Source organism: Sparus aurata, chromosome 19 (assembly GCF_900880675.1).
Source record: "Sparus aurata chromosome 19, fSpaAur1.1, whole genome shotgun sequence".
Lineage (NCBI taxonomy): Eukaryota > Metazoa > Chordata > Actinopteri > Spariformes > Sparidae > Sparus > Sparus aurata.
The window spans coordinates 29,255,276-29,273,787 of NC_044205.1; the positions used below are offsets into that span (position 1 = coordinate 29,255,276).

The following is an 18,512-nucleotide window of genomic DNA, read 5'->3' on the forward strand; positions in this document are numbered from 1 at the left end:
TCCTCTCCTTTTCCTCGATTCCTCTGTTCTCCTTGTTTTAATCTCCTTTAATTGCTTCGTCCTCTCAGCTTGCAACCTTTCATCTATTTTTTTTTTCTAATTTCCTTTCCTTGTCTCCTTCTCAAGATGACTTCCTATACGGGTTGAATGAGACCCACCTTTTTTTATTTGTATTTTTTCCTTCTTCTGTTTTACATATATATTATTTTATTTTTTAATATATTCTTTATGAATCTATTGAGTCAAAGCTGACATGTCTTCCTGTACCAGCTGACTGAGACTTTTTAATAATAGATTTAGTGCTTCTATTTTTTTGTAACAAAAATTATGTTAAAAATAAAAAAAATATTTGAAACGAAAAAATCTTTATTTGGTTTCAGTAGCTTTCATCTCATGAAGTACCAGAGTAAATTAAATATAATAAAAAGAGGCTCGTTCAGTCAGAACAGGAAGCGTTTCAGTAAAATCAATTAATGACACATTATCAATAAAACAGCTGAGTTATATGAAACTGTACTGTGCTGCTGGACCCAGTACTGTAAAATATCCAACCTGAAACCAACTTCACCGGAGTCCAACATCCACTGCCGTCACCATAGCAACAGCCTTTTATAAATATATAAACATTTAGTTATCATTATTTCGACTGTTCCTTTAATGTTTCCTTTCAAAATAAAATTGCTGAACCGCTGAATGACAGGAGACGCTGGCGTTGGTGTAAATGTTTACTTCTATACATTCATTGAAAGGAAATACATTACAGTGGCGTGGAGCTGGATCGCTGCTCGGTGTAGCCCTGATGATGAGTCGCACACACTGCAAAAGATCATGACAGACTTGGCTTCTATATATTACAAATGCTCCACGTTACATGGAGATACGTGACGTGAGAGTCGTCAGCCTGCACACACGTGATGTTCCTCGAGTCGTGTTCGCTGCAGAGACTGAAGAGAAATCCACTTTCAGTATCTCAGGATAAAACTGGCCAAGTGTTACAGTTTTTTGCAGTGTAATAATACTTGTAACAATAATATACAATCTTCAAATAAGTTAAATTCAATAAAAACAATCTTTGCCTTCACTGTCGAGGTTAAAGGTGATCATTTGGCATCCTGCGTCTCTCCACAGCACCGAGCGTCACTCTGGTAGAACAGCTGTTAAACGTCTTCATGCACGTGATCGCTACAACATCTGGCCGGTTTGCCTGGTGCTTTTATTTTGAAATGCTTGTGCAGAGTTGGTCTAACTTGAAGTGATTTTTTTTTTGTTTCACATGAAAGAAAAAAGGCGACATTCTTCTACCAGAGTGAAGTTTCTTCCTCCGTTCGTTTGACGGAGTCGTGTGGAGAATTTCGGGACATTCAGGTGAATTAAAGAAAACTGTTCGACTGAGTGTTTCGATTCAGTAATTTAAATACTGCAGCGACGAGATAAAGACCTCAGAGTCCTGACGAGCCGCCGCGTCGGCTACCTGAAAGTCTGGACTTTGATTTTTAGATTCACAGCTTAAAAAAAGTTCTTTCAAACATTCCCGGCTGAGTTTCACCAACAAGGATCATCTTCACCTTTTAATTCAACCACAACTCCTCAGCTGGACCTCAAATTTAAACCTGAATTAAACAAGATTCATGTGAAACTGTATTTTAAAGCTGTGCTCGCAGATTTCCAGCCACGCGGGTGCAGCAGAAACAAGCTGTAATAATATTCACCTCCTTTAAACTATTAAACATGTTTCTACTGTCATGACAAACACTTCCTTCCTCTCTCTGGTTTGTGATGATGTCTCATTGTGTTTTGTTAAAGCATCAAATCTTTAAATCTGGTTTCATCATTTTAAACTGAAGGTGTATAAACATGATTTACTCTCAGAGTTGTTGAGATGATCCTTGTTGGTGCAGCCGCTCCGCTCTGCATGTTTCTTACTTCTGATTGTTCACGTCAGCTTTCTGTACCGTCGTCTTCAGAGACGTGACCCGTCGTTAATCTCCCGTTCTCTGAGGTTTAAATAAAGTTTGACCACATCACGTTCTGACCCACAGAAACGTCACATTCCTGCTCGACAGAATCAACGAGAACTTGAAGCACGCGGTCGTGCAGCAGAAACACAAACGCACGTCGGAGCGCGTTGACGTGTACAGCAGGACGGACGCTGCCGGCCGGAGGGAGGCTCAGACACAGGACAGACTGTGTGTGTGTGTGTGTGTGTGTGTGTTTGTGTGTGTGTGTTTGTGTGTCTCTGTGTGTGTGTGTGTGTGTGTGTGTCGTTCAGGAAGTTCAGTTGCTGTCAAAGTTCAGGTCAACAAGACAAGAGGACGTGAGTTCAAACCCACCAGCTTAATACACAGCTGCTGGTGTTTGTGTGTATCTGTGTGTGTGTGTGTGTGTGTGTGTGTGTGTGTGTGTGTGTGTGTTTGTGTATCTGTGTGTGTGTGTGTGTTTGTGTATCTGTGTGTCAGAGTGGATGCTGTGATTTATTCGTGTCTCTAAAAGTTTTAAGTCTGTACATGTGTGTGTAAATACATCAGCGTGTGTGTTGTTGTGTGTGATGGCTCTACAGTGAGTGTGTTACCGTCTATGGGTGTGTGTGTGTATGTGTGTGTGTGCGCGTGTGCGTGTGTGTGTTCAGTCCAGGGCCAGTAGTGGTGTGCTGGTGTCTCTGTCTGTTTGTCGGAGAGTTCCTGGTTCCACCGCTGACTGAGACCTGAAAAACACACACACAGATGAAGTGAAAGTAAAAGTAAAAGTAAAAGTAAAAGTAAAAGTACTGCTGCTACACTGAAAATACTCCATTACAAGTAAACGTAAAACTTGTATCTTGTAAAACGAGGATCTAGGAAAGGAAATGGCAAGGACACCCTTCCTCCTCACCTCTTCATCATGTCCTTGTCTCCTCCTCCTCCTCCACAGTTCTCCCGGACGTGCAGGGCGTCGTAGGTCAGCGTGTACTCCGTCTCGTCGTTGTAGTCGGGGCCCAGCAGCGTTCGGGCCCAGATGCCCATATCGTACGGCGGCAGCGTCCCACCGAACTCTGACGGCAAACACTCGGGCTGGATGAGCTGGTGGAGCGAGTTCAGGTTGTTACCGTGAAGGAAGATCTGAGGAGGAGACGATGAGAGGAGATGAGAGGAGGAGAGGAAGGTGGAGAGGAGGGGAAACAAGGAAAGGAGGGGAACAAAGAGAGGAGATGAAAAAGAAAGCAAAGGAAACAAGGGAAGGAATAAAGAAGAAAAGAAGCAGCAGCAAGAAAAGAGAAAACAAAGAGAGAAGAGGAGGGTGTTAATGATCAGAAGAGAAGATGAGAGGTGAAATAACTTTAGAGAAAGAAGACGAGAGGCAGAAGCAGGAAGAAAAGAGGAGATGAAGAAGAGGTGAAGAGGAAAGACAGAAAGAAATAGCGTGTTCACCCGTTTCCTGGTCTTGTCTTTGAGGAATGGTTTGATGATGGTGTACATGGCGTGAATGTACCACGGCTGATTCACAAAGTGGATTCCTCCGAACCGAGCGGGAAAACTGTCCTGAGGGAACGAGGAGAGGAGACAAGGAAAGGATTAACGGATCTGTCCTGGTGAGGATGGATGTGGAGCTCAGTGCTGGTGGAGTGTTTCCTCACCTGGAGGCCTTCGATGGCCAGCTTCAGGATGTTGGGCGTGAGCTTGGAGGCCTGTTTGAAGGAGAAGTTGCTCCAGTCGATGATGAGGATGAACCCGTTGATCTGCAGCTCCGGGTTCTCTATCAGAACCTCCAGGGACAGCAGGATGGCCCGCAGGATGTCGGTGAACGAGTTCCTGATGGAGGAGAAGGAGGAGGAGATTACACACAACCCAACACACTGCTCACTCCCACAGCACCACTGAGGCCTCCATTTTGTGTCCTGATTGTTGTTGGGATGGAGGGTGAAGTGTTGAAATGTTCGGTTGGGTCTGTTTACATAAACACCATCAACCACCACTGATATGTGTGTGTGTGTGTGTGTGTGTGTGTGTGTGTGTGTATCAACAACTAATCTATAGTTAAAGGGAGTGTGACGGTCCTTCACGCTGTAGGTCTTAACTACAAGTGGCTGTGTGTGTTCTGGTGTATTTTTAGTACAGAAATGACCCATTAAGCTCTCTTTTGTTTTCAATCAATACAGCTGTGTGTGTGTGTGTGTGTGTGTGTGTGTGTGTGTGTGTGTGTGTGTGTGTGTGTGTGTGTGTGTGTGTGTGTTACCTGCTCTGGTCCCAGTTGGAGGCGAACAGGATGAGGATCTTTCGGCCATGTTGGTCCGGAGTCTCCAGTACGCCTGGGAAACCATCCATCAGTGCCCGTTTGATACCCGGGTCGTCCACCTGACACCAGAAGAAGAAGAAGAGTTATGTGTGTTTGAAACCAGAACCTCAGTGAGCAGCGTCCTGTTCAGACCGTGGTACCGGACCTTGAAGCTCTGGAACATGTCGAGGTTCTGCTGTCTGAACTGGAAGTACTGGGCCAGCAGTCTGAAGGTCTCCACCTGGTCAAACTTCCGGGCTCTCAGGAAACGCAGGATGAAGTCGTCGTCCGTCCGCAGGAAACCGATGTCGGGCCGCGTCACGATCATGTCCCGCACCTCCAGAGACAGAAACACAAGTTCATTTATGTGATTGTTTCAGTTTATCAGCAGGATGAAGACCACAGAGAGGGACGACATGCAGCAAGTGACAACAGGTCGGACTCAAACCCACCAGCTGCAGCGAGGACACAGCCTCTGTACATGAGCCACAGATACACTTTACATCTGACGTCTTTACACAGACCCGTCTCCATCACACCTTTACACAGACCCGTCTCCATCACACCTTTACACAGACCCGTCTCCATCACGTCTTTACGCAGACCCGTCTCCATCACGTCTTTACGCAGACCCGTCTCCATCACACCTTTACACAGACCCGTCTCCATCACACCTTTACACAGACCCGTCTCCATCACGTCTTTACGCAGACCCGTCTCCATCACGTCTTTACGCAGACCCGTCTCCATCACACCTTTACACAGACCCGTCTCCATCACACCTTTACACAGACCCGTCTCCATCACGTCTTTACGCAGACCCGTCTCCATCACGTCTTTACACAGACCCGTCTCCATCACACCTTTACGCAGACCCGTCTCCATCACGTCTTTACACAGACCCGTCTCCGTCACACCTTTACACAGACCCGTCTCCATCACACCTTTACACAGACTCGTCTCCATCACGTCTTTACACAGACCCGTCTGTCTCCATCACGTCTTTACACAGACCCGTCTCCATCACACCTTTACACAGACCCGTCTGTCTCCATCACACCTTTACACAGACCCGTCTCCATCACATCTTTACGCAGACCCGTCTCCATCACGTCTTTACGCAGACCCGTCTCCATCACGTCTTTACACAGACCCGTCTCCATCACGTCTTTACACAGACCCGTCTGTCTCCATCACATCTTTACGCAGACCCGTCTCCATCACGTCTTTACACAGACCCGTCTGTCTCCATCACACCTTTACACAGACCCGTCTCCATCACGTCTTTACACAGACCCGTCTCCATCACACCTTTACACAGACCCGTCTCCGTCACGTCTTTACACAGACCCGTCTCTATCACGTCTTTACACAGACCCGTCTCCATCACACCTTTACACAGACCCGTCTCCGTCACGTCTTTACACAGACCCGTCTCCATCACGTCTTTACACAGACCCGTCCCCATCACGTCTTTACACAGACCCGTCTCCATCACACCTTTACACAGACCCGTCTCCGTCACGTCTTTACACAGACCCGTCTCCATCACGTCTTTACACAGACCCGTCTCCATCACACCTTTACACAGACCCGTCTCCATCACACCTTTACACAGACCCGTCTCCGTCACGTCTTTACACAGACCCGTCTCCATCACGTCTTTACACAGACCCGTCTCCGTCACGTCTTTACACAGACCCGTCTCCATCACACCTTTACACAGACCCGTCTCCATCACACCTTTACACAGACCCGTCTCCGTCACGTCTTTACACAGACCCGTCTCCATCACGTCTTTACACAGACCCGTCTCCGTCACGTCTTTACACAGACCCGTCTCCATCACATCTTTACACAGACCCGTCTCCATCACACCTTTACACAGACCCGTCTCCATCACACCTTTACACAGACCCGTCTCCGTCACGTCTTTACACAGACCCGTCTCCATCACGTCTTTACACAGACCCGTCTCCGTCACGTCTTTACACAGACCCGTCTCCATCACACCTTTACGCAGACCCGTCTCCATCACACCTTTACACAGACCCGTCTCCATCACACCTTTACGCAGACCCGTCTCCGTCACGTCTTTACACAGACCCGTCTCCATCACACCTTTACACAGACCCGTCTCCATCACACCTTTACACAGACCCGTCTCCGTCACGTCTTTACACAGACCCGTCTCCATCACGTCTTTACACAGACCCGTCTCCATCACGTCTTTACGCAGACCCGTCTCCGTCACGTCTTTACGCAGACCCGTCTCCATCACACCTTTACACAGACCCGTCTCCGTCACGTCTTTACACAGACCCGTCTCCATCAGGTCTTTACACAGACCCGTCTCCATCACATCTTTACGCAGACCCGTCTCCATCACACCTTTACACAGACCCGTCTCCATCACACCTTTACACAGACCCGTCTCCGTCACGTCTTTACACAGACCCGTCTCCATCACGTCTTTACGCAGACCCGTCTCCATCACACCTTTACGCAGACCCGTCTCCATCACGTCTTTACGCAGACCCGTCTCCATCACACCTTTACACAGACCCGTCTCCATCACACCTTTACGCAGACCCGTCTCCATCACACCTTTACGCAGACCCGTCTCCATCACATCTTTACACAGACCCGTCTCCATCACACCTTTACGCAGACCCGTCTCCATCACACCTTTACACAGACCCGTCTCCATCACACCTTTACGCAGACCCGTCTCCATCACATCTTTACACAGACCCATCTCCATCACACCTTTACGCAGACCCGTCTCCATCACATCTTTACACAGACCCATCTCCATCACACCTTTACACAGACCCGTCTCCATCAGGTCTTTACACAGACCCGTCTCCGTCACGTCTTTACACAGACCCGTCTCCATCACGTCTTTACACAGACCCGTCTCCATCACACCTTTACACAGACCCGTCTCCATCACGTCTTTACGCAGACCCGTCTCCGTCACGTCTTTACACAGACCCGTCTCCATCAGGTCTTTACACAGACCCGTCTCCATCAGGTCTTTACACAGACCCGTCTCCATCACACCTTTACACAGACCCGTCTCCATCAGGTCTTTACACAGACCCGTCTCCATCACACCTTTACACAGACCCGTCTCCATCACAACATCTCAGATCAAGCACTCAACATGTGGTCCGTGTTCTGAGCTGACAGAGTGAAAACAGCAGAACAACAGCAGTCCAGTACTTTAAAAACATGTTACAGTGAACAAGCTAAAGTTAGCTTAGCACAGTGGATTTACCTGCTGGATGTCCTGATGCAGAGTGTCCGGGTTCTCGTTCAGCTCTAGACGGGCCTTCTCCGTCGTCTCTGAGCTCAGCCCGGCGTGCAGATGCGTCATCATGGTGACTCGTTCCGGTTTGGTTCCTACAAATGTGTTCCTGTACAAACTGTCGTCCTCACAGATGTGTTTTCTCCACACAGTTTGGTTTAGATGTACAATCTTTTGTGGCTCAGTTGTGAATTTGGTTGTTGAAGAAGTAAAAGGAGTCTTTGCCCTTTAATCTGTAACACAATCTTATTTGCTGTCTGTGTTTTTTATGTTAATTTCCATACATATAAAAACATCTGAAAGGGTTCCAGAGTTTGTCAGCAGGAGACAATCGTGGTCGTCTGTCAACAATCGTCTCTGCGCTCGTCTTCTACATCGTTGTTCGCAGGAAGCTGAAGGTTTTTGGTTGTTGATGCTGGAGTGAAACGTTGACTCGATTACAGGTTTTGGTTTGATGTACGAACAGTTCTGCGCTGTCTTCACATCCTTTTTGTTCCGGTCTTCTTCCCGTTTGTGTCTCACAGCTCCCTCCTCCTCCTGCTCTCTGTCATCTTTCAGGTTTCAGGTTCAGTCAGGTCCATCATGACGAGGATGGTTGAAGACGAACGCTTGATGACGAGTCACTGAGGGCGTGGGTTTTCGGAGAAAGGTCAAGGGTCAGTTAAGGCAACTGAGTTTGATCGGGCGTCCGCGACCTGCAGGAGAGAGAAGAGACCGACGGTTAGAGAACAGGAAACTGTCTGTTGGCTGGATGGAGGATGGACCCAGAACAGACCACGTGAACTGTAAAGGACGACTCTTAAACATTACATTACTTTTCTCAACATTTTAGTTAATTTCTCAAGGAGTGAACATCAGGTGTGTTTAGTGGCTGGTACTTGGTGGACCTCAGTGGAAGTCTAGTTTCAAACTTTGGTTGTTTTATCTATAAAGAAACATAAAGTCGTGTTTGACGCGATATTTTAAATGTGGCTGCAGTAAACAGATACTGATGATGAGAAGTCAGGACACTTCCAGACCCGTTTGTGGCGACAAGAACTGGATGATTTCACAAGAACTTCGGACATCTCTTGCCGTGTTTGAGAGGACAAAAACCGATATGTTTTGACGAGATGTTAGAACAGCTGAGACAAGAAATCAGGACATCTCTCGCAGTGTTTTGTGGCAACTAAAGACCAGATATCTTTGACAAAAAAAGCTGAATATTTCAGACCAGAAGTCAGGACGCTTCCAGCCGTGCTTGTAGTATAACAGCCAGATGTCTTTAACAGGACGTCAGGACGTCTTCAGCTGGGTTTTCAGGTATTTTAAGCCCAATCAGGACCTTTTCTGAACCCTCACCAAGTGTTTTAGTGCCTCACCTAAAGAACTCCAAGGTTGTAATTGAAAGAAAGTTAATTCATTGTGGTGTTTGGTTGGTTTTGAGCTGCGGTTCAGTTTCCCTGCGTTGGGATCAATAAAGCTTGATCTGTGTTTTATCTCCATCTGGGGGTCGGAGCCTCAGATGACCTCCTGCCCAGCCTCCATACACCCCCGGCCCCCCGCCCGGCCCCATCTGCCGCTCACATTAACTGTGTCAGATGTGTCCAATCCTGTCCACCGAGACAGAACCATGACACAACACACACTCAGAGGTCCAACTGGGCTCAGTCCACCACAGAGTCCAACACAGAGTCCAATAAAAACCATCCGAGCTGCAGAAGCTGATCGATGGAGACGTTCATACAGATTAATGATAAAAGTGACCCTGTGTGTGTGTGTGTGTGTGTGTGTGTGTGCATCCTCATCAAATGGTAAAATGTGAGCGCATCCTCCACAAGTAAGCTCGTGTCTGTGCTCAGCTTCTTCTTCGTGTCTTTTAAACAGGGATGTGATGGAATACTCACAGTGCAGCGACCTGCTAGGTGTGCTGGTTGAATCCCGGCCGTCCTGACTGGCCCGACGGCCCTCCGGTGCTGCTGCTGCTGCTGATGATGATGCTGGGGACGGTGGCGGTGGTGGCCATCGGTATCCCGCGGACAAAAGAGGTTTCGGTCCAAATGAAAAATGTGACTGAGGGCAGGAGTACAGAGAGTGAAGGTCCCTGAACGCGTCAGAGGAGATCAAAGTGCGTCCTTGCGGGTCCGTGCGGGCATCGTAGCGTGAGAGGACGGAGCATCACACCGAGATGCGTTTTCACTTTGTGCTCCGAGAAGACGTCAGGATGCTCCGGGAGCGTCAGCTTTTCACAATGAACAGCGCATCTTCCGGTCGCCAATTTCAAAATTAAAGACTTTCTCTTTTTCTTTTTCTTTGTTAACAATTAAGCGGGTTTTTTTTCCGAACCAAAATAAATTTACTGACTGAAAATGATCTACACATCAGTGTCTGTAGACTCAATGTGATATGAGACAGGAATACATATCTTTTACTGTGTGCTCAGTCAGATGAATCACAGCAGACCTGCAGCTTCTGTAATGAACGACAGGACAAACATCTCTTCTTCTCTGACTTTTTATTTTATACCGCAGAACACAGACTGCATGGTGTGATTCAATAAGTCAATGAAAGTGAGGATTAGGTTTCATCATTAGGCTACAAAGTCCAGTTCACCCCAACAATTCTTTTTTAAATAACAAACTCTATGCTTTAATTTTGAAGGCCCACTCTCTCAGTTTCCGGCCTCGCTCGTGCTCACCTGGTCTGACTTCACCCACCTGGACGCTGTGACAGCCGCTGACGGCCATGCGCGTTCACGAGTCAACCTGGACAGATTGTAGGTTGTACGTGCACACGCAGTGGGCTGGTGCGCGCACGGGCGCACGCATATGTGCATAAAAGGCGACAGGAAGTCGACACAAAACGAATTCTATGATGCAGTATTGTATAACTACATTTTTACATCAGATTTATTCTTTATTAATTTATTATTTTATTTATTTGAATCTCTGTTCTAATAAGAATATCAATGATAATGATTATAACTAGAACATTTCTCAATGACACAATTATGCAAGAAAAATAAATAAATGACTGTGATGACTAAATGAGTGTATTCAAACTCCTGTTATTAATTGCAGAAGCAGTTATTGATAATAATCATGACAATGAAAATAATAACAATAATAATCAACATTTTATAAATGCAGGTTTTATTAGTGGTTTTATTTTGTTGTAAATGTGTGCTTTAAAGTTTTCTATTATTTGTTCTAATTATTTTATTATTATTATTATTATTATTATTATATTGTAAAATGTATGTATATATACAATAATATAATAATAGAAAAACGAAATACCTAATCGATCAATCACATTAGCTTTGACGATAACGTTCAACATAATGGAAGACCTCGTAAGGGCTTTTATTGTGAAGGCGTGCTGTAGCCTGTGTGACGCAGTTCCTGTTGTGCTAGAGTCCACTCGGCTGTGAACCACCTCACTGAGAGCTTCTCTACCTCGTTTATCCTCTCCGTTCTTTACAAAACATATTTACGGACCTGTAAATTCTCTTTTTGTACTCATTGAAGTTTATACAACACTTTTCTGTACGTGTCGCATCGCGAGACTTTGTTGTTGTTGTCGTTTTTAGGACGTTTTTTGTCGCCAGATTTGCCCCCGGAGCGTGCTAACGTTAGCTCAGCGGCTAGCCACCATTCACTCTTCAAGGAAACAATCGATTAATCGTTCTTTGTAATCATGGATCAAACAGGAGGCACAGCAGTAACACCAAAGGTAAATATGTCTCCTGGTTGGTCTTCTCCTTCCGGAGTGTCACTCAGTTGTGTTTGTTGTTCGGCTTCACGAAGTTAAACCGGTTAGTTAGCTTCTGCTAGCGTTAGCCTTCTGATCCAACATGGCCTCTGACAGTCTTCTCCTTAAAAGGCTGAATTTAGCTCGCTGTGAGCGGACACACACTCAGCAGCTGGGTGCCATGATTAGAGATACTTTAGCTCAAGTTACAAATTCAAATTAAGACACGAAGGTAATGATCTAAGTTCTTCTAACCTTAAATTAACCTCCGCACGTCTAAATCTGTCAAAGTCCTCTGAACTGTTTTTGTTTATTTTCAAAAATTAAACTTTCTCTCTTTCTAAACTTGACTGTAAACAAACGTCTCAACTAGCAGCTAACAGTTAGCAGTTATTCAGTTAAATATCTCATACTGAAACAGGTTCATCTGCTTACATTGTTAACTGTATTTGTTTAAGCACGTTTAAGATCCTTTTTTCTGCCATGTTGTGACATTAATCTTATTTTTAGACCATCATATTGTTGTTTAGTGTCTCCATGGGAACGTCTTCGGTTTAAACAAATATATAAATATGTATTTGTGTTCATAGTAACTATGAATAATGTGTTTGTGGGCGTGGCCTCCGTCCGACATGTCTGTACATGTCTCCCTGTGAGTCACTGCTTTTATTAAGTCCGTTCAGTCATCAGTCAGTTTATAGTTTAATAATATCGTTGATTGTAAGAAGAAAAAACGGATTATTTATTACCACTTATACATATTTAAGTTTTTGCGATATTCTCATTTATATATCTTCAAATGCCTAATATCCCTGAAATCAGCTGAAAGGTTATAGAAGCCAATAAAAATTGATAAAAGCAATGAAATATTTCATTAAAGTTTTTCATCAAAGTTTACCAGATAAAAATGTAGAACATATCAATCTGTACGATCTCTAAATGCAGAAACATGAACAAAATATTTCTAATTGCTCCACAACTTGTTTGAATTCTGTACATGTTTTAGTTTTTGAGATATCCTGAATCATGTCACACTGGGACAACATGAGTCAGCAGGTTTTACACTGACTTGTGGAGTGTTCATGCTGACGTTAAAGCAAATAGAAGTGTTGTGACTGGTGGCCTCAGACTTCAGACGTAGAAACTTTCTCTCTCTATCTTTGATTTTGGGTATTTGCACATTCTGGCTTTATGTGACTATAAACTGAATAATTGAATTTGTCGGTTTGACAAATCAGAAATTTTCAGGTATCACATTAGACAGGAAGAAGACATTTTCCACTTTATGTCAGATCAAAACACAACATGCAAATAACCAGATAATCTACAGGTTACATTAATTAATAACTGTAGTAATACTAAAGGAGCACAGACTCAGTTATCAGCGTGTGAAATCTTAAAACCATGGCTGTGGTTCATCGGTGACCTGTGTGTTCAGAGTTAACGGTGTTTAAACGAGGTGAATGTGCGTGATAATTAAGTGTTTGTGTTTTCCTGCAGAGCCCGTGGGGTTCGGCGGCCCCGGCGGCTCCGGCCTGCTCTCTGGCTGATGTGATGAGCGAACAGCTGGCCACACAGCTGGACGAGGAGAACAACGCCTTCCCTGCACTCACTGAGTACGTGTAAAACTAATTCTTCATTACACCATTTTGTTTTTGTACTGAAGTCCTCCAAATAACAGACTTTTATTGGGGAAACTACCACGACTGTTATTGCTGATGAAACACAGATACCACGTGATACCAACACTGTTATTCTATTGGCTGACAAACCTGATGGAAGATCAGTTGTAAGTCAGCCGGGTTGTTTTGACACTAAAAAACACGAATAATTGTGATTTTAATGTGTTTTATTTAATATGAAGATTCACCGACTTGTGACAGATTTCTGCAGAGACATAAAACAAACTCAAATCAATCAAACTGGCTTTTGTCACGTTGAATAACAATTGTGTGTATTTGTGTCTTCTCTCCGTCTTCAGTCCTGCAGCAGATCTGTTGTTGTCAGACGAGGCTTCTGAAACGACCAGTGACTTGATGCTCGCCAAGATGCTGCAGATGCAGTTCGACCGTGAGTTTGATGATCAGCTTCGCCGGGAGGAGAAGAAGTTCAACGGCGAAAGCAAAGGTACAACCACAAGACCGTGATTATAAAATACAAGATTCGATAAGCACAACAGAATAAAATGAGTATTAACACGAACAAGGGAAGAATAACGTGTGAGATTTTTCAGATCTGAGTGACCGTCTGACTTGATGTTTGTGTTCAGTGTCCATCTCCTTTGAGAACTACCGGATGGTCCATCCGTATGAAGACAGTGACAGCTCTGAGGACGAGGTCGACTGGCAGGACACGAGACACGACCCCTACAAAGCAGGTAACAGGTCTACAGTGGCTGGACAGAATAACAGGAACACCTTAAAGTAACACAGAGTCCTGAGTAACAACTTGGTGTCTTAAAATTCACACGTGGTTTCACCATCCGTCCTGAGTGATCCATCACAGGTGGACAGCTTTACAGCGTGTCTGTGTGTAAATCTGTGTGTGTTTGATCATCAGACAAGCCCCAGACGACACCCAGGAGAGGCTTCACAGGGAAAGGCAAGAACATCACCACCAAACATGACGCGGAGACCTGCGGCCGTAAGAACACGGCGCGCATGGACAACGTAAGACGGCCTCTGATACTGACAGAGCGTTTGTCTCTTTGTCGCCTGTGCTTCTAAAACATATCGATTTCCTCTCCTCCTCCAGTTTGCTCCAGAGGTCCATGTTGGTGATGGGCTGGGGATGGACCTGAAGTTGTCCAATCAGGTGTTCAACTCTCTGAAGCAGCACTGCTACAGCGAGCAGAGACGCAGCGCCCGCCTGCACGAGAAGAAGGAGCACTCCACCGCTGTACGTATGGATGAACAGCACTCACACAGCATGGAGGAAATGAGGAGTTGATCTGCTGCTTCACAGTCCAAATCTCTTTCTCTCTGCTCAGGAACAAGCAGTGGACCCTCGCACTCGTCTGCTGATGTATAAGATGGTGAACGCCGGCGTGCTGGAGAACATTAACGGCTGCATCAGCACCGGAAAAGAGTCTGTCGTCTTCCACGCTGACGGAGGGAGGTGAGTGGATCAGCAGGAGGTCGTAAGAAACATTATGTCTGAGAAGAAAATACCTTTAGTGAGACACAAAGACTGTAAACAGAGAAGGATCCTCAGAGAAAGCTTTCTGACTGCTTCGGTTCAAGCTGAAAGCAAACTAATATATTGTGTGTGTGTGTGTGTGTGTGTGTGTGTGTGTGTGTGTGTGTGTGTGTGTCAGCCTGGAGGAGCAGCCTGTTCCGGATGAAGTGGTGCTGAAAGTGTTCAAGACGACGCTCAACGAGTTCAAGAACAGAGACCGCTACATCAAAGACGACTATCGCTTCAAGGAGCGCTTCAGCAAGCTGAACCCACGCAAGGTCATCAGGCTGTGGGCCGAGAAGGAGATGCACAACCTGGCCAGGTGAACACACACACACACACACCTTCTCCTGCTGCTGGTGCTACTGGTCTCACACCTGCTGGTTCTGGTATCATTCTCCAGTCTGTGTGACTGTTCACAGATGTTAGTTTGAAGGGGAGCTGGTGTCTGTCACTTCTCCACTCTGTAAGCAGATAGACTGGCAGACTTTACAAGAAGGCTCCAGTGATTTAGAGTTAGTCGTAGCTTCTTCACAGAGTTTGTTCAGTTTTTCCTCATGAAACAACTCTTATAATCACTACATTTGTTAATGGAGTCTGGTGATGTTGTGGACATCAGTATGTAAGCTGTTGGCTTCTTCTTCTTCCACTGCTGTAAGAATGTGGTCGGAGTTTAAAGCTTTTTAAATATCCTGTAGAATAAAAACTTTATAGCAAAGCTAATACGTGTGTGTGTGTGTGTGTGTGTGTGTTCAGGATGAAGAAGGCGGAGATTCCCTGTCCGGAGGTGGTGCTGCTGAAGAAACACATCCTGGTGATGTCGTTCATCGGTAAAGACCACGTTCCTGCTCCCAAACTGAAGGACGTGGTGTTGAACTCCGAGGACATGAAGAACGCCTTCTACCAGGTCCTCCATGTACGTACACGGGGCTGCGAGTACGACTCTGCCGACACGTGACCTGCAGTGATGCTACAGTACAAGTCCTCAGACGTGTTTCTGAGACTGTATTCAAACAAGTGAACAACTTCTTCCCTCTTTCCATTCTGTGTCTGCAGCTGATGCAGCTCATGTATCAGGAGTGTAACCTGGTTCATGCTGATCTCAGTGAATACAACATGCTGTGGCACGAAGGGAAGGTACGACTGTGTTCTTGTGCTTTAATCATGTCTGCTTGATATATGTATCTGCCTCCTCCGTCCTTTTCTTCTGAGATTCTTCCTTCTTTCTCTTTCTTTCATCCATCACTTCCAGCTCGTCCTCCATATTTCACCCCGATTCTTATCATTTTTTTCCTCGTTAGCTTGAAAAAAGATAAAATTTCACTTCATTTCTCAAATGTAAAAAACCTTGTTGTCTCATTTAGACATTTTTTAGAAACCGCCATTTTAACTGACATTAATTAATGTATAATTTAACTGTGGGACGCTTAATGACAGATCTTATGTTGGAGAATAAAAATAAAAATATCTCAACGGCTGTTTTCAGACCGTATTTCAGGCTTTTTACCTAAAACCAGTTCAGACTCTCAAACTTTGAGACGACGGAACAGGAAGTGCAAAGATGAAAACATGATTGTGTGTGTGTGTGTGTGTGTTGTAGGTGTGGCTGATTGATGTCAGTCAGTCCATCGAGCCGACACATCCTCACGGCCTGGAGTTCCTCTTCAGAGACTGCAGGAACGTTTCCACGGTAACGTCTATTTAATCCACATTGTTCAGATTTAAATTTCAGGGGAAAAAAATTCTCACCCAGTTTTAAAGATAAAAAAGAATTCCTTGAAAAAATAAATGTTCTCCTGGTTTATCCAACAAACGAAAAAACATTTGAATGATTCATAACTTGTTGGTGTTTGTCACAGTTCTTCCAGAAGAGAGGCGTGAGCGAGGCGATGAGCGTGTACGAGCTCTTCAACGCCGTCAGCGGGCTGAACATCCCAGTCGGTGCCGAGGAGGAGGCGGAGTTTATGGCTGAGGTAACACACACACACACACACTCCTGAAAAAATTTTATAACCTTACTGAAAATGTCAGTAAGTAAAGTTTGACACATTGAAAGAAATATGAGCTTTCTTTTCTTTGATGTGCGAATCTTGTTGAATTTTTTTTCTTCCAGATTTTTTTTTTTTTTTTTTAGACAAATAAGAATTTTTTTATTTTTTTTATTTTTCAAATGCCAGATTTTTTTTCTTCAGGAGTTTTTTCATTTTATTTTCATCAGTGTGAAACTTAGCTGGAAAAAATTTAGACATTTTGGTGAATTGAGGATAAGTAACTAATAACTTTTGGCAGGAGATTTCCCATTTGTTGTTTTGTGAAACTCTTTGTGCCAAACAGTCTTTTAAAAAAATATCATAGGAGATTTTCTTTTTTTCACAGTGTGTGAAATGTAAAAGTTTTAAATGACTGAACTAATTTCTGGTGAACTGTTCCTTTAAACGCTCCCTGTGCTCTCCGACAGATCGTGGCGCTGGAGAAGAGGAATGAGGATCACGTGCAGAAGCGAGGAAAGAAAACGTTCCCCGTGACCTGTGAAGACGGCGACCCTCCTTTAAAACCCGACGCTGATGACTAACGCCGCCCGGCTCGCTCTCTCTTCACGATCCCGCCGTGATGAAAACGCTGTAAAGAGGAGATGAACGGAGGAGGACCCCGGCGCCTCCCCCTCCGACCCCGCCGCCACCCTCTGACCCACCGCCGACTGCCTCCTTTACTCAGGCAGGACGGAGCGCCTCCTCCTGGCTGCAGGAGGAACGTGTTTCACCGAGTTGGATGTTGAAGTCGGAGCGTCCCGAGCTGCTCAGAGGCACCAGCAGGGTTTTCTGAAGCTGAGGCCTCATTTCAGACCCTCCTGTTGACACGGGCCCACACTGATGTTTGTCTTTCAGAACCGCTGCTCATTTTAATGCTAGCTGTTGAGTTTCAGGCTTAAATTTGGGGATATGAGGGTTAAAGAGGACTAAACACTTCTCAATGTGAAGAATTAATGAGTTAAAATAATTCTTTCTGCAGATTCAGAGAAAAACTTCACAAATACGGTTCAAAGAAAGATTAAGATTAAAAAGAGTTTAATGGTTCTTCTTTCAACAACTCGCCTCTCATGATATTACGGAGGACTAAAACTGCCAAAATAAATAAAGAGTTAAGTAAATGTCTCAATACGTTAATTATTATGCCGTCAAATGCACCAAATAAATAACACTTAAAATAATGAATAACTCGTCTGCTGCTACTTTAAGAAATTAAAAAATAACATTACGAATAAGTAAAAATAAGGTAATGAATTTATACATGCAGTTAAATACCTACATTTATATTTAGTATTATTTTGGTTCGTGTGTTGACTTGATATTTATGTGATATATTTAGTTATGTCTTGTATTTATTTTAGTTTTGGCAGTATCAGTCCTCCATATGATGAGGCACAAACACAAAATACATCAAAAACAATAACAACAACAGTCATGAGGTCACCGGCGCAGCAGGAGGTTATGAAATGTTTGGTAACTCTTGAAGCTTTAATCAGTATCAAATAAAAGTCGTTAAAGTCGACGATGGAAAGTGTGTTTGTGTGTGTGTGTGCAGTGAAGACGATGATCAGGTAGCTGTTAGTCTGACGTGCTGACGACGTCATAGATTGTGTGATTTTCATCTTAATGGATAAAACATGAAAGTTTCTCCTCACATGATGTTGATTTTAAGGTGGAGTTAATCTAATGAAAGGTGTGTCTGTGACTCAGTGGTGACAATAAAAACTGAAGATTAAAAAACTCTTGTTTGTGTTTTTATTTATTGTTTAATATAAAATATAAATGTTAATTTTGAGTTGAACACTTGGAGGTTTGTCTGTTGCACCAAATCTTTGGTTCACTTCCTGATTCTCTGTTTATCTGCGTGCTCGTGACGTCAGACTGCCATGTGACACTCAGCTGACAAAACAAGACTTCCGACCAGACTCCTTCAGAATAAAAGCATTCTCCATCTATATGAACTGGGACCAAACTTAAATCTTGTACAGCATGAAAATTAACAGCCGGTATAAACA

General features: G+C 44.5%; 2 protein-coding genes across 2 annotated transcripts; one reads left to right on the forward strand and one right to left on the reverse strand.

Moving 5' to 3' along the window:
• Positions 1-711: 711 nt before the first annotated feature.
• Positions 712-9,783, reverse strand: LOC115569945 (clavesin-1-like). The gene is made up of 8 exons (XM_030398186.1): positions 9,448-9,783; positions 7,532-8,256; positions 4,415-4,585; positions 4,210-4,328; positions 3,611-3,785; positions 3,405-3,515; positions 2,869-3,095; positions 712-2,701 (listed from the first exon to the last, which is right to left on the reverse strand). The coding sequence occupies exons 2-8, from the start codon at positions 7,631-7,633 to the stop codon at positions 2,623-2,625; spliced, it is 984 nt and encodes a 327-aa protein (XP_030254046.1). The 5' UTR covers positions 7,634-8,256; positions 9,448-9,783; the 3' UTR covers positions 712-2,622.
• Positions 9,784-11,239: 1,456 nt separating this feature from the next.
• Positions 11,240-18,237, forward strand: riok3 (RIO kinase 3 (yeast)). Its single transcript, XM_030398153.1, has 13 exons — positions 11,240-11,275; positions 12,794-12,909; positions 13,275-13,420; positions 13,563-13,670; positions 13,853-13,962; positions 14,048-14,191; positions 14,283-14,410; positions 14,610-14,792; positions 15,227-15,386; positions 15,527-15,607; positions 16,071-16,160; positions 16,330-16,443; positions 16,929-18,237. The coding sequence occupies exons 1-13, from the start codon at positions 11,240-11,242 to the stop codon at positions 17,040-17,042; spliced, it is 1,530 nt and encodes a 509-aa protein (XP_030254013.1). The 3' UTR covers positions 17,043-18,237.
• Positions 18,238-18,512: the final 275 nt, after the last annotated feature.

Excerpts from the sequence above, each read along its gene's own strand:
- riok3 (XM_030398153.1), top strand. The coding sequence starts at position 11,240 with ATGGATCAAACAGGAGGCACAGCAGTAACACCAAAG. Across the intron at positions 11,276-12,793 it reads GCACAGCAGTAACACCAAAG|AGCCCGTGGGGTTCGGCGGC; the intron begins GTAAATATGTCT and ends GTTTTCCTGCAG. Across the intron at positions 15,608-16,070 it reads TGCTGTGGCACGAAGGGAAG|GTGTGGCTGATTGATGTCAG; the intron begins GTACGACTGTGT and ends TGTGTGTTGTAG.
- LOC115569945 (XM_030398186.1), bottom strand. The coding sequence starts at position 7,633 with ATGATGACGCATCTGCACGCCGGGCTGAGCTCAGAGACGACGGAGAAG. Across the intron at positions 4,586-7,531 it reads TGCATCAGGACATCCAGCAG|GTGCGGGACATGATCGTGAC; the intron begins GTAAATCCACTG and ends CTGTCTCTGGAG. Across the intron at positions 3,096-3,404 it reads AAGACAAGACCAGGAAACGG|ATCTTCCTTCACGGTAACAA; the intron begins GTGAACACGCTA and ends TCTCCTCCTCAG.